Source organism: Eptatretus burgeri, chromosome 6 (assembly GCF_056783735.1).
Source record: "Eptatretus burgeri isolate ZD-2024b chromosome 6, Ebu_testis_v1, whole genome shotgun sequence".
Classification (NCBI taxonomy): Eukaryota; Metazoa; Chordata; class Myxini; order Myxiniformes; family Myxinidae; genus Eptatretus; species Eptatretus burgeri.
The window spans coordinates 103,021,203-103,036,849 of record NC_140966.1 but is presented as its reverse complement, the minus strand read 5'-3'; the positions used below and the strand labels follow the sequence as shown (position 1 = coordinate 103,036,849).

Below are 15,647 nucleotides of genomic sequence, written 5' to 3'. Positions count from 1 at the left end.
TACGGGTCACCCTGCGGGTGACATTGGTTTATTTATTTATTTATTTTTTAATACAATCTTAAAACGTCTCAAACATCCGTTTTTTTTTTTTTACCAGAATTTCGACAACCGAGTTTTAAGCTTCCTAAGTGATCGTAAAACCCGAAGACAAAATTAAAATCGAAGTTAAAACGAACTCGTAACGTCGAGCGAAGCAAAAATCTCCATTTCTCCACATGAATTTATGGAATTATGTTTGACCTCACTGTGACCTTGACCTTTGACCGATTTTGACAAATCTAATCAGCGCTAGCCATCACCCTCCTGAATCACGTGGTGTAATTTGACATTGGGAGCTTCTTCCGTTCTCAAGTTATCGTACACACACACACACACACACACACACACACACACACACACACACACACACACACACACACACACACACACACACACACACACACACACACACACACACACACACACACACACACACACACACACACACACACACACACACACACACACACACACACACACACACACACACACACGACGGAAGTCATCAATATACTTACGAAATCTTTAGATTTCGTAAGTAATAAGTGAAGCACCAGATGTCTGGCCAGTCCTGCTAGAAAGGGTGAAGAGGGGGGGGGATTGCAAAGGGCAACGGCATTAAATGTGAATCGGATGTGTGTGCAATCCAGTCCAAGCACACTCGTTTTTCTACGTAGACACCTCCCAGCCACGCGTTCCAATATATTGCTGTAACTTTGAAGTGCAATGTTTAATTGTTTTTTGAACTGTACAGTGTAACTCTTCTTCTGCTGCTCTTCCTGGCAAGCCATTCTACTTCTGAATTGCTCCTTGAATTAAATAAATGATCTCTCTCACTCTCAACTCTACTCTACTCTACTCTCTCGGGCATACAGCAAAACTTATCATAGTTTTGCAACTTCAAAACTCACCTGTGCTTTGGCAATGAAGTACAGATGTATGTCTTCATTATCCAGTTTCTTTTTCTATGTTTTTGTTTTCTTTGTAATAAAAATGGATATGGGTCGCATCAAAATGGAGCATTTTCTTTTGAACTCAAAACTTTATATTGGGTCATTCCTGGTGGAACTTTTGTGATGGCGCGCCATCCTCCTGATGACTCCATCTTTCCTCTTTACTTCTTCGGGTTCCTTCTGGCGACTCCAATGCAGTACAGTAAACCCTCAAATATCGTGGGGGTGAGGTTCCTGTGGAAACCAAGGCCCAATGGGAAAAGGGGGGTTCGGTTCCTGGGCTTCTTTGCTAGCATGAACACTTCAACGGAGATTTGACTCTCGTTTACCGCACAGTCAAGTCATTGATCCTGTAATGGCGGCCTGCAGATGCCGCACTTTCACCACTTGTCAACCTAACAAGTAGTTTTATTTATTTGCTTTTTGTACAATGTCATAACCATTCTCTGCCTTTTGGCACAATTAATTTTGTCCATTGTTTTACGTTTGGGTGCCATTAATTTACTGTTGCGTGTCTACTAGATGTTGTATATCTAGTATTACAGAATCTCCGTGCCATTTCCTGTTTTATCTTTTTTTTTTATTATTCCCCCACTCCCCCGCCGATATGACATCCGCTTTAAGGGTTTGTCGTTTTCACATGATGCTTTTAAATAGTTCCAGCTCGCTTCCATTTCTGTTGAACACTGAGCATTCCGTTGCTGGCATGATAGCCTGTAGGTACGGTACGCACACTCACCTTCAAGTTGTCTAGCCTCGGCCTGAATGTCGACCTAGCTATAAACTGTTAACCTGGTGTTTCACAGGCAGGGCGATTCATCGATGTGTTTGCCAACCCTTGGATGGACGTTGAACTGGGCGTCACAAATGTCAGCATTAGCTGGTGAACTTTAAACATCCCACGGTGTTTTTGCAAAGAGTTGGCAAACTATTGCTGCCACTGGCCGAATTACAAATTCTTGCTCTAACCACGGGTGGGCGGGGGGGGGGGGGGCACTGCATCAGCGGCACAGCTGTCCCCCAGTAAATGATACTGCATGAGAAAGAAGAAGCAGCATTCCATTTTTACTCGAGGTTCCCAGGACTGTTTTCTGCCACAAGTATCGAGGTACATTGTACACGACGGACATTCATTGTCGATGTGCACTGGTAATGTCACTTTCTTGTGATGTGCGAGTGTCCGTGCCCATATAATAGTATGACAAACCTTTTAGAGTCTGTTTTTCTTTCTCGTAAATGGCACACTACTAACAATTTTTTTTTACACCATTACAAGCGGTGTACTGCACAAGGATATTCTAATCCTACGATGTAGACAAGTTTCAACATTAACTTTTATTCGTGTGTGTGTGTGTGTGTGTGTGTGTGTGTGTGTGTGTGTGTGTGTGTGTGTGTGTGTGTGTGTGTGTGTGTGTTATTTTACCTGCCCCATCAACCATTGCATCTGCCCACCTCTTCGTTCTGTGAGCATGTAGGGCAATACCATTACGTTTGGTTGGTGTGCAGAGGTTGTCGGGCTCCTGTATGTATGTATCGTGGAGCTGGTGGTCCAGGTGAATTCCCCCGACCCAAATTGTGGTGATGGGCGGTTAACACCACCAAGCCGGATAGCCGAGCGGTTCTTCCTTGATAGGAGGCAGACACGTTGATCCTCGGAGATTATAACACACGTGGGCGCAATGGCGGAGCAACAGAGGCACAAATGGATACACGGGGGTTGATACTCGAACCTCACGACAAATACATGGACACAGCAACTTAAAATAACAGTGGAATGTAATGACAATATAAATATATACAAGGGTAATTCAAAAGGTAATGATAGTAATGTGAATTGAATAAATCCTAAAGTTGAAATTGAGGCGCCTCTACACACTGACTTGAATACAGACGAGGGGAAACAAAATAAAAGCAAATCCTTCCTTTATTCTGGCACTGAGCTTGGTCTAGAGATGCTCTTTATGGAGCGTGGAATCGAGGCTCTTCGATTTGCACGTGTAGACGCACGCAAAATGGTGCCAAGTCACTCTCACAGTGGAAACGTTCACTCGGTATTCAACACCAAAGCTCAGAGACCCCATGCAGCTGCTTATTGCATCGATCGTCTTCACCGACCCGCTGTTTGACATACAAGGCTCCGGGGTCCGTCTCGTACGACCAGCCAACAGTCGATGGCCAGAGTCTCACTTCACCATGCTAGCCAAATTGCCTCGGCACGAATATGAGAATCGCACAGTCTTCATGCGTTGAAGGAAAGCCATTTCCTCATGCCGAGAGGAGAGCAAAGCGAGATCCTCCGTCCTAGCCACATTCCTACCATGACTACAATTGTCCTCCTCACGTCGACTTCGTGCGTTCCTCCAGATCTCTTCGTCTGTCTGACGTAACAACCACCCTTTCCTCCTGGAGCGTGGCTTGCGCGCACCCAAACCAGGAAGGCGGGGCTTCTCACCTGTTCGGCACACCTGCCTCGCTTCTGATGTCACGCCCATCACTCATCAGCTTCGGGGGTGTGACTTCGCCCGCCGTCACTCTTGGAGGTGGGGCTTCTGCCTGCTCGGCATATTTGGCTCGCTTGGAAATGCAAAAACGTAGGAATAGGTTACAGGACGGCAATCACGTACTGCGGGATCTTATTCTGAATCTCTATCTAATTAACACCGCACCCCCCCCACCCCCGGTATGGTGACACGTAACACTTAAGCTCACAGTTTCCCGACTTAATTACAGTGAAATGTCTTCTACACGTCCATGGACCAAACAACTCTATTCAATCCTAACTTTCCTTTGAAATTCCTCCATCTACCCCCCAAACAGGGATTGGGGATAAGTTCCCCCCTGTGACTTTTCCCTATGTTTTTTGTATTCCAAACCATAGAAGAATTGCGTTTTTATAACAAGCGAGCCAGGCATGCCAAACAGACAGAAGCTCCGCCTTCTCGGGTTTGGAGCGAGAAAGCCATTCCCCAGAGGTGGATGGTTGTTTGTTGTGACATCGAGGAAGATCGGGAGCAAAAACGCATGAGGTCGGTGTGAGGGAGGCAGTTGTGGTCATGGTAGGAACGTGGCTCGGGCGGAGGATCTCCCTTTGCACTCCTCTCGGCATGACAAAATGACTTTCCTTCGATGCATGAAGAAGATGGCGCGATTCTCGTGTTTGTGCTTAGGCGATTTGGCTCACATGATGAAGCAAAATGTTGGCCATTGGCTCTTGGTTGGGTTGTAGGAGACTGACCCCGGAGCTTCGTGTGTGTCAAACAGCGGGTCGGTGAGGACTCACAAAGAAGCTGCACGGGGTCTTTGAGCCTTGGTGTTGAATACTGCTCACGAATTGCTCTTGGTTGGGTTGTAGGAGACGGACCTTGGAGCTTCGTGTGTGTCAAACAGCGGGTCGGTGAGGATGCACAAAGAAGATGCACGGGGGTCTTTGAGCCTTGGTGTTGAATACCGTTCACGAATTGCCCGACATACATTTGTCCCGCTGCGAGAGAGCGGCTTGGCGCCATTCTTGGTGCGTCTACACGTGCAGGATGAAGCGCCTCGATTCCAACTTCCACAAAGACCATCCGTGGACCAAGCTAAGTGCCAGAATAAAGGAAGGATTTTATTTTATTTCATTTCCCCTTGTCTGTATTTATGTCTGTGTGTCGAGGCCCCTCAATTTTAGACTTTAGTTTAGTTTACCTCACGTATTCTTACACTTTGCTTTATTCCCTTGTAAATATTTATATTGTCATTAAATTCCCTTGTTTATTTTAAGTTGATGTGTCCTTGTTCGTCGTGGGGTTTGAGTATAAACACCCCTGTGCATCCATCTGTGCCTCTGTCGCTCCGCCAGTGCCGCACCCCACCCTTCCTGCGCGCGTTGTATTCTCAGAGGATCAACGTGTCCGCCTCCTATTAAGGAAGGACCGCTCGGCTATCCGGGCTGGCAGTGTTAACCACCCGTCACCACAAATTGGGTCGGGAATTAACTGAACCAGCAGTTCCATGACAATACATTCTATGCAGACGAACGAACAAACAAAAGTACTGACGCAAATGCAATACCCTCTCCTCTGGCGAGGGTAATAATCCTAGGTAAAAGCACGCCACAGTAAGACCTTTGTTCACCATAGATCAAGTGTGTTTCACTTCCAGTCCCATTGACTGAGTTGCATTTCCACTACGAAGGTTATTGCGCGAGCGCATACACATACGAACGGTAACGTTTTCTTTGTGCAGCCGAGGTCAAGCACAATTTTAATCAGACAAAATGTTCTGACTTCCAGTCGTTTATGTGACACCATGACTTATAGACGAGTTCAAGTTGTGGTGGCCTGCTCGAGCAGTAAATACAAATCTTCAGGATTCCTCCCCCAACATTTTGTAAATCTATGGAGAGATGTTTCCCTCCACTCCAGACAGCTGATTTTCACCATTATCCCCACGCTTTTTGAAAGAAGAAAAAACGGGTTGGGTTTATTATAATCGGTGTCTGTCCATTTGTCCTGCTATCTCTTTCGAAACTGTTGTTGCAGGAGTTCACTAATCTTGGTAGTCATGATCGATGCAATTCATGAAGGTGTAAGAGCAGTGTCGTTTTTGGCCTCACCCCCCTTTTAGGGTAGGGTCTGAAGGTCAAATACAGAAAAATGCAATTACGGGCACATTTTAAAACTTTTTTTTAATGAAACTTTGTGTAAGTAATAAACATCTGGGCGACGTATGAAATATGTAACTGTTTTTTAGCTTATCTGGAATTGGAATTTTAGATAAGATATTGTTATCGTGCACAGTTTGTCCGTCCGTCTGCCTCCTATTCCGACTTCTCCGGCCAAACCGCTGGGTAGATCCGGCTGTGAATTTGGCAGCAACGTTTTGCTCCTGACTGGTAACCGGGATTGCAAAGCTCATTCCGGTCACGTGACTTTAAGTAGGTCAAAATGCTGGACTCAGTAAATTCCTTCAAAAATCAACTTCTTTCGACCCACCAGTCAAAATGCTACCATATTTGGGTTGCAACATTTGGCCAGGCCCAAGATAACCTACCGGTCCAGTGGTCCTATTGTTTTTTTTATTTGATCCCCGGTTAATGCCCCAGGGGTTGGGGACTTGAGGTTAAAGGGGTCAAAACGGGAAAACATTTCTCACCCAAAATTTGATATTGGGTTAATTCTGGTGGAATTTTTTTGCCATCTTTCAACTTTTTGGTGGTAAGCACGGGGGAATTGGGGGATATGTGATGGTGTGCCACTGACTTCGCTCTAGTTCGTTTTGCTTCTTCCACTTGCTGCATAACCGTCTTTTTTTTTTACCTGTAAGCTTTCTAGTCGAATACACTCATCTTTAATCCATAGTCTGTCCTCACTGCATTTTGTTCTTTATGGCTTTCATTCCATCATCTGTCATGGCTTTCATTGGACTACAATTGGCTGCTTTCTTCATTGTCACTGTGTCCTTCTCGATGCAAATGGGATTTGAAGCGTCATCGACTCGTCACTCTTTTTAAAAATAAAAATGTATTGTACAATTTTTTTATTTTATTTTGTTCTTCCACGAGCTGTATTTGAAAAGTGCACATCCTTTTTTGATCAGGAGCGTAGGCAACCATTTTGTGTCTTTAACTTGGTTGGTTATTTTAATTTACCGGTGCAGTTTGTCCTTGTAGTAATGCACCAGATCCTTAGTTGTTCCTCTGTCAATTTAAAGAATTGTGAGCCACAGATTTGTTATTGTACATCGACTTGAGTGTCCCTTGTGGAGGAGAATTGAGTTTGGAAAAGACCTCTAGAAATGTATAGAAATCGACGATCGTGGTTGCCCAAGATTCCACTTGAAACGATGCAAAAACCAATGTTATAAAGTTTGTTTCTTTGCAAGTGGATGCCATTGGGTGTTGTCCATTTGCAGATCTGCTTCGCATTGTGAAAGTGGAACCCGAAGATTTGGATGCCGCTGAAATGAAAGGTAAACGACGAATGTCTTTACCCATATTTCTTTGTGGTGAGCACGACTTGTATGTCCACAAATTCAGCAAAGTTGATCAGGGATCGTAGTTTGTACAGTTGTGACCAAAAATATTGGCACCCTTGCACTTTTTTTTTCTTCAAATAACTCACAATTTTGTCTAAAAATAAGTTGAAATTGACAAAAGTATTTCTTTATTTCACTGTTAATATTACAGAACCTTTGTTTTTGATTTATAACTTCTTAATATATCCTTTTAAATCAGAAAATAAAGAGAAATGGCATTGATAAAATTATTGACACCGAAGAATTAATATTTGGTATCGCAGCCTTTGGACAAAATAACTGCAGTCAAGCGCTTCCTGTAGCCTGAATGAGCTTCCTACACCTCTCTACTGACAGTTTGTCCCACTCTTCTTGTACAAACTGCTCCAGTTCTCCCAAATTTGAAGGGTGCCTTCTCCCAACTGCTGTTTTCACATCTCCCCACAGGTGTTCGATGGGATTTAGATCTGGACTCATTGCTAGCCACTTTTGAACTGTCTAGAGTTTTATGTTGAACCATTCCTGGGGGCTCTCTGAAGTGTTTTTGGGGTCATTGTCCTGCAGCAAGACCCATGACCTTTGACGGAGACCCAGCTTTCTGACACTTGGTTGAACATTGCACTCCAAAATGCCTTGGTAATCTGATATCATGATGCCATGCACAAGTTCAAGGCACCCAGTGCCAGAGGCAGCTCAACAACCCCAAAACATCACTGAACCTCCTCCATGTTTGACTGTAGGGGAGGTGTTCTTTTCCTTGAAGATAATTTTGTTTTCTGTAAACATAGAGATGATGTGCTTCACCAAAAAGCTCTAATTTGGTCTCATCTGTCCACAGGACATTCTCTCAGAAGGATTTTTCCTTGTTCAGGTGTGTTTTCACAAACTCCAGTTGGGCTTTGTTTTGTCTCCCTCTCAGCAGTGGGGTCCTCCTGGGTCTCCTACCGTAGAACCTCCTTTCATCGAGTTGGCGACGGATGGTGCGAATTGAAACTGTGGTACCTTGTGTCTGAAGGTCAGCTTGAATCTGTTTGGCAGTTGATCGAGGTGCTTTCTCCACCATTCGAACAATCCTTCGCTGCAATCTTCGATCAAGTTTTCTCTTGTGTCCACGTCCAGGAAGGTTGACTACAGTGTCATGGGCCTTAAACTTCCTGATAACTTTGCGTATGGTGGACACAGGAACATCAAGGTCTCTGGAGATGGACTTGTAGCCTTGAGATTGTCCATACTTGGCTACAATCTTGTGTCTGATCTCAGACAATTTTCTGGTTTTCTTTCTTTTCTCCATGCTCATTGTGGTCCACACAGTGACACAAAACAGCACAATGTCTCCTTTTCTCCATTCAAACCGGTTGAATAAGTGTTTTCTATATTGCAGGGACCTGCAGCTTACCACAGGTGAGTTAAATTCCAAAGTAAAGGAGAATCACCTGCTTGAAATCTATTTGTAACAATTTCTAAAAGGTTCCAATAATGTTGTCCAGGCCATTTTAGGATTTCTGTGTGGCATAAGCTGAGGTTTAGTAATTTTTTTTTCAGCTTTTTCATTTTGTTCCACTGCAAACTAAAGAAATACATTTGTGGATACCAAAAGATTTTTTTTAAATTTCGACAATTTTCTGGAAGAAATGGTGCATTATTTGAAAAAAGTGCAAGGGTGCCAATATTTTTGGCCACGACTGTCTGCAACACAAAGCTGCAGGGTAGCATCATTGGCAGAGGGTGCGTTTGTGCCGCTGATGCAGTGCCCTGTGCTGGTTGGGGCAGGAATTCGAAATTTGTTCACGGTGCCGGTGATAACTCGCCTACTCTTCACGAAGGACACAATGAGATCTTTAACGTCCACCAACTAATACCGCAGGCGGGACGCCTCAGTTTTGCATCTGCCCGAGGGACGGCACGCACGTTGATGAATCTCTCTGCTCGTGAAATACCAGGATGACTGTTTGTTTATGGTTGGACGGGGATTCAAACCCAGGCCACACAGCCTAGAGGCGAGTTCCTTACATCGAGGCCATCCAGTCCGATCTTTACCATAGACAATGAATTTCCAAATTGGTCTTTGAGCAGTATTGTCATCTGCTGTCCCTGATTGTTTATTTATTTTTAATACAATGTCGATGCTCGTATAATTTGGGCCACTTTGTGGCTGAAACACCAAGTCCATTCCTCTTTGACAAATCCTTGAGTTGGTTGTGCTCTGCGTTTTCCACTTTGAAGCTCTTGCAGTGTCGATGATTATCCACGGCATTATGTGATTTTTGTTTGTTTGTTTGTTTGTTTTCCTTCACAATGTATTTTCTTCTTTTAAACTTTTTAGTGGATGATGAGTGGCATTCTTGGGAAACCCTTGAAGATGCTGATGAATACCGCAATGGAAATTTGAATGGGAAAAGCGTTGATACCAACAAGGAAGTTCGGCCCTGGAAGAACACCACTACAATGGCATTGAACAATCAATACAGGTGTGTGTGTGTGTGTGTGTGTGTGTGTGTGTGTGTGTGTGTGTGTGTGTGTGTGTGTGTGTGTGTGTGTGTGTGTGTGTGTGTGTGTGTGTGTGTGTGTGTGTGTGTGTGTGTGTGTGTGTGTTTTTTCCAGAACCATTTCATCATGGCGTAGTTCGCTTACCAGCTGCTGTGGTTTTTATTTATTTACTTAATTGTCATTGCAAAAATTAACACCAAATGTGATTGTGTACATCCACGTCTCCAAAAACACTTTTGGCTATCGGACAAAAAAAAATTGGCAATTATCTGGATTTATTTAATTTGCTCCTTCACTCACTCATTTGTTTATTCATCTATTTATTTGTTTATTCGTTAATTTATGTCAGAACCTTGGAGAATCAAAAAGCGAACTGCTGATGTGCTGTTCTACCTGACATCTTGCCGGTATTTCTTTTAATCGACTGAAATGACATCGACTCGGCGACCATCACGTCCACCCCTCCTGTGCCGTCCATTAACTGGGATGCTTCGAACACAGCCAGCACTTTTCAATTGTTCCAACAATATTTGGAGTTGCACTTCGCTTTGAAAGACAATTCTGCTGAGAACAAAGTTTCAATCATCCTCCTCCATGTCAGAGAATGTGGCCTTCAAAAGTACAACTCTTGGACCCTGACTGATGTGCAAAAGAAGGATCTGGACAACATAGTTATCCAATTTCTTTAAGAATTGGAACCTGCAGGCAACTTTTGTGTCTCATGGCTGAAATGACATCATCATAAATTGGATTCCTTCATCAGTCGCTGTTGCTTGCTGGTGAAGAAATGTGACTTTTCTACAAGTGGAGAGAATGAAACCACCAACCTGCCTCTGGTGAAAGAGAGTGAGAGACCCAAAGACAGCTTCATTGCTAGGGATACCAATGATCCTAAATGCCTTGGTTTCCACGGCGTGAAGTTGAGCTAGGTGTGAGGCAGGAGCACCACCCCAGAGGTGAGAGCAGTACTCTATCAGGCTGTGGATGAAAGCTTTGTAAGTGGTTAGAAGCTCAGGTGTGCCAAGGAAGGACTTTGCACGACATAGGATACCCAGTTGGCGACTGGCTTTGGAGGCCAGCTTGGAAATGTGGCTTTCCCAGGAAAGATTGTGGCAGATGGAGGCCCAAAAGCTTAAATGAAAGGACTTCTTGAAGAGGATTGTTGAGAAAGTAGATGGTAGGGTTTTCCAGACGGCCCTTTCGAAGAGAGATGGTGAGGGTGTGAGACCGTCAGGACTGAAAGATATGTTCCATGCGTTGGACCAGCTTATGATTTTATCCAGATCTGCAGAGAGTGAAGTGGCTGCTGCCTGCCGATCGGAGGGATGAGAGATGGGACAGCAGAAGGTGGAGTCATCAGCAAAGAGATAAAGAGGATGTTTTGGAGTCTGAGAGATCATTGATGAAAACCAGAAAAAGCACAGGGCCCAGAACTCTGCCTTGAGGAACTCTAGCCTGGATGAGAAGAGATGAGACGATTCCATTAAGAGCCATGTGTTCACTGCAACAGGGGAGGATGTCCATGAGTCATGAGTGGAGATTGCCTTGGACACCATAAGAAGGATGCCAGGTGAGCAGTGCAGGATGCCAGGCCGTGTCAAAAGCACACATGTCTCGGGAGATGGCTCTGATCTCATGTTTGGCATTGAGGACCTCCAACCATTGTTGGAAAATCAGGAGCAGCAAGTCCAGGGTTGAGTGACCTGGTCTGAATCCAAATTGATGATCGGAAATCGAGCCATTGGAGAAGAGGAAGGATTTAATGTCGGAAACATTGATGGATTTCATGAACTTGCTGGTGATTGGGAGTAGGCTGATTGGTCTGTAGTTGCAGGGATCTGTTTTTGGATCTTTTTTATGCAGAGCGGTCATGTTTGCTGATTTCCAAGCAGATGACACACACGAGAGAGAGACAGAGACCAGGTTTTTAAGGACACTTGGGCTGATGTCATCTGGACTGGTTGCAGAATCTGTCAATGTTTGAGAACAAAATCTCCACCTTGTCAGTCAAAGGATACAGAGTCCAGGAACAGTTGGGTGTGACTGGGTAAGGTGGGTACAGAAATCAATGTGTTGTGGACACAAAATTTAGAAGCAAACACAGAGTTTAGGCATTCAGCCTCTTCATGTGCAGTGTCAGCTGTGCAGCCATTGGAGGTAAGAGAGGGAATGGAGGAGGAACATACACCAAAAAGACTTATCCAGATGCCACCAGGATTTGGAGGAGGGAGATCGGTTTGAGAGTTCAGACATGAGATGAGAAAGATGTTGTTTTCTGGCTCTCCTGAGGGTAGACACACACTTGTTCCAAGCTTTGTGGAAGGAAATGAGATTGCCTTCAGTTGGATTAGCCTTCCATGAGGCGAAAGAGTTATTTCAGGACAACTGCCTTACCATGGGCGGGAGGAAGGGTCGGAAAACTGAAGACAAGATGGGAGATGGGATGAATGTGCATTATTGGTTATTTATGGCAACACAGCTGACTCTGCTCGTGAGAAGGCCGAATAATGGTCAATTCTGTGTTTGCTTCCAAATGTTGTGCCCCCATCTCCTCTTTCCCAGTCATACCCAACTGCTCCTGGACCCTGTGTCCTTTGTACCTGAGAAGGTGGAAAGGTTTCTGGCTGCACCGAATGGCATCAGCACACATCTCATAAAGACCTGCTCTGCTGCTCTTTCACATCCTCCCTCTGCCCTTTTCATCCTGTCATTTACCATAGGCCATCTTCCATCTACTTGGAGATTAGCCAACATCACTACATTCCATAAAAATGATGCAGAACTATCAGCTTTCTTCCAATCATCAGCAAGGTCATGGAATCCATCATCACATTTGAAATGAAATCTGTTGTTTGTTTTTTCTCCAAAGGCCTCAACTCGTATCACCAATTCAGATAAGATCACTCTACCTTGGACGTGCGTGCTGCTCTTACTCTCTCAACAATGGACGGAGGCCTTCAATGTCAGAAATGAGGTCAGGACGATCCCTCTGGACATATCTTGTGCTTTCAATACAGTCTGGCATCCTACGTCACTCTCCAAACTCTACCTCTGGCATACAGGGCCAACTCCACACATGACTCACCGACTTTCTCTACTCTCGTAACCAACATGTGACTCTCGATGGAATCCTTTCATCTTCTCTCCCTGTTTAGGCTCGAGTACCCCATGTAGTGTTCTGGGTCCAGTCTTATTCGTTATGTTCACTAACGATCACTCTGACTCTCTGGAAAATCCCCTTTATCTATTTGTTGGAAATGCCATCCTCTGCCATGATATCCCTCCTCTTTTAGACAGGTGGGCTGCAGCCCCTTCCCTCTCTTCAGACCTTGACAAAATCACAAGCTGGTCAAACACTTGGAATATATTCTCTCTCACTCTCTCTCTCTCACTCACTCCCCTCCCCCCACATACAAAAAAATCTTGAGGAAGTGCAGTCACTCAAACTCCTGGGTCTCCCTATCAGCCATAATCCTTGGGCAAATCACATTTCAAAATTGGTCTCCAAACCCAGTTGCCGATTGGGCATCCTCCCTCGTACAAAGTCCTTGCATGATGCAAGACCTTCATTCACAGCTTGATGGAGTACCGCTCTTCCCTCTGGGCTGGCCCTCCTGCCTCACACTTTGCTCAGTTTGATGCCGTAGAAACCGAGGCCTTCAAGATCATTTGAATTTTCCGTGATGAAGCTGAGTCAATGGGCCTATCACTTTCCCGTTACAAACAGGTCGAGGGTCTCTTTATTTTACCGCCATCTTTCTGGTCTTGCATCCTTTGCTCTTTCTGTGCTTTGTCCCACCCTGGTTTCTGCAGGTCACATGCGGTCCGGCATCCACCCCCTTCAGCTGAAACTCTCAAAATCCCAAATCGCTGCTCATCTATACTCATTTGTTCCTTTGTTTTGCCTGCGGACAAACCTGCACGCACTCTTCAATCTCATTCTTCCCTCCAAGTCAACTGTTAACCACCATCTTCAACCCCCGTTCAAAACCATGATCTTTTCTACCCTCCCCCTCCCCATCCCCAAGTCCACCTCCTTCCACATTTCCAGTTTTATCTCCCTGAGAATTTGCTTCTGTAACCATCTTGTCCACCCCATATGATCTCTCCTACCCCTCATTCCTCCACACACCTGTTTGTCCAAGTTTCCCTCTATTTTGTCCTTCAACTCTGCTGTTCATGTTTCTCCTCTCTCTGTGCTGTTCCTTTTGGTCTGTTGCATCCTGACCCATTCAGTGTAGACTGTGCTTTCCACGAGCCTCGACTATGCATCAAAAAAAAAAAACAATGCTCCACTTGTATCAACGGCATCTGCTTCAGATGAGTCGCTGTTGATCCCGACCTCGATTGCTGGTACGAAACACTGAATGAAATTTCATCTTACGATGTCTGGAGATCCCACTCAAAGTGAAATGATATTTGGAAGTCATCCCACTTCGGTGAAAATAATCCTTGGAAATGGTCACCAGCAAAAACAAAATGTCGGTCATCACATACGCACGCATGTACCTTTGGACAATCATCGAAATGCAGATGAGATGGCCAAGAATTTTTTCAAAGCATCAACATTAAAATCCCTGGTGTGTTGATGTTGACGTACATACCGCCACGTCTCGATACTTCCTGAGTAATTTCGTTTACAGTGCCGCATCCCCTGGATCCGGTTAACATATTGTTGCGGGCCGGGGTCCGGTGGCGAGAACGACCACTAGGTGGGGGAAAACTACGTCGATTCCCACCAGACTCCCCGGAATTGTAGGCCGTCGCTCACGGATAATACCTCAACTGCGTGGCGATGGGTCCTCCTGTCTAGAACCAAGTTACCTAATTAACCATGCGGTTTCAACTACCGCGGAACCACACCCTCGGTACGCCTTGCCCGAACCAGATCACTCTACCAACTACCAACTACCTTTCCGGATCGGATGTAGTCGAGCAGCACTGCCAAGGACGTACCGACTCGAAGGAATGGATTATTCGGAATAGAGACCCGGCTAAACTCAGATCCGAACCATGCTGGACCAATGGAGGAAAGGACAAAGACGAGCTGGGAACATTTCTACAATGATTTATTGACACAAAAACGGGGAAAAGCATGTGGCACAGGAAAAAGGTTTATTGGGTGTGTTACACAGGGGAAGATGAGAGAGGTATGGTGCGTCAATTATGCAAGCAACTTATAAAAGCAGACGCAGTGCAGACTTGACGTGAGATTAATAAAAGCAACAATCACAACAATAAATATCTTAAACAGGCTTATCTAACGGACAGGCGCCACACACTCAGAGAAAATACACCCAATGAAAAAAAGGGGACCTTTTGCAGCCAGGAAGGGAGGGAGTTGAGGTCCCAGCTTCTGGTACCTGAACGTTTTGGGGGAAAGGGTGCTCTGTGGTGTGGCACCTGACAAAGGTCGTGCGGTTCGGTCCACAGCCGCACGTGTGGAGATCATGTCCGTCAAGGAGCTTGAGTGGAGAGAACGGAGTCCGAGGCGAGAAATGGAGCAGTCGACAGGACCAGGCAAGAGACCCGGTCGAGGTTGGGTGTGCGTGGACCAGCAGTCGGGCCGTCGAGGCGGGACGTGGTCAGAGCCAAGCAGCGGAACACCTTCACAACGACCCTGTCACAATAACAACTGCAACTGCTTCCAATCCTCCCGCCCCAACGAACTCCTTTCCATCCCATACCACTCTACTCTGAGGATTGCTTCGTATTTTATAGATCACAGAGCTAGGGAGTGGAGCCATGCTGAAGCCGACGTCATCGTTCATCCCGATTGGACCGGGCCTTCATGCAGTCCGTCTTCCTGGGCCGGGTCTCGCCAGAGGCCGGCAAGGCCCGCCCACACCACGTGTCTGGGTTGGGGAAGGTGGAAGCCATGATGGAACTGCCACAGCGAACGTCAGGATTCTGACTCGGAAACCGAGTCTCTGGATCGGCGCTCATCACGCTGTGGTAAGCGAGGCAAGCGAGATGAAGATACCGTGGTTCAAATAAAAGGGGAAAAATGATTTATAATCCTAACTAAACGCCCATCACAACGCACCCCCGTGTTTTCCCACTACACACAAGGAAGGGATCTATCTGCACGTATACTAATGGAATAACTGACTTGGGACACCCGTATGTTTGTATGCATACGGTTCCGAGAACGGTAATATTTTTTTCTTACCC

The 15,647-nt window shown here is 45.4% G+C and overlaps 1 protein-coding gene across 3 annotated transcripts in view; it reads left to right on the top strand.

Moving 5' to 3' along the window:
• The window catches only part of LOC147025492 (uncharacterized), a 28,092-nt gene that overhangs the window by 6,804 nt on the left and 5,641 nt on the right, over positions 1-15,647 (top strand). For 2 of the 3 annotated variants that reach the window (XM_085887015.1, XM_085887013.1), the window contains exons 3-4: positions 6,885-6,941; positions 9,310-9,454. In XM_085887015.1, the coding sequence (XP_085743141.1) occupies positions 6,885-6,941; positions 9,310-9,454 (202 nt within the window). The remainder of the gene's footprint in view (positions 1-6,884; positions 6,942-9,309; positions 9,455-15,647) is intronic. The other variant, XM_085887014.1, reaches the window with a different exon arrangement.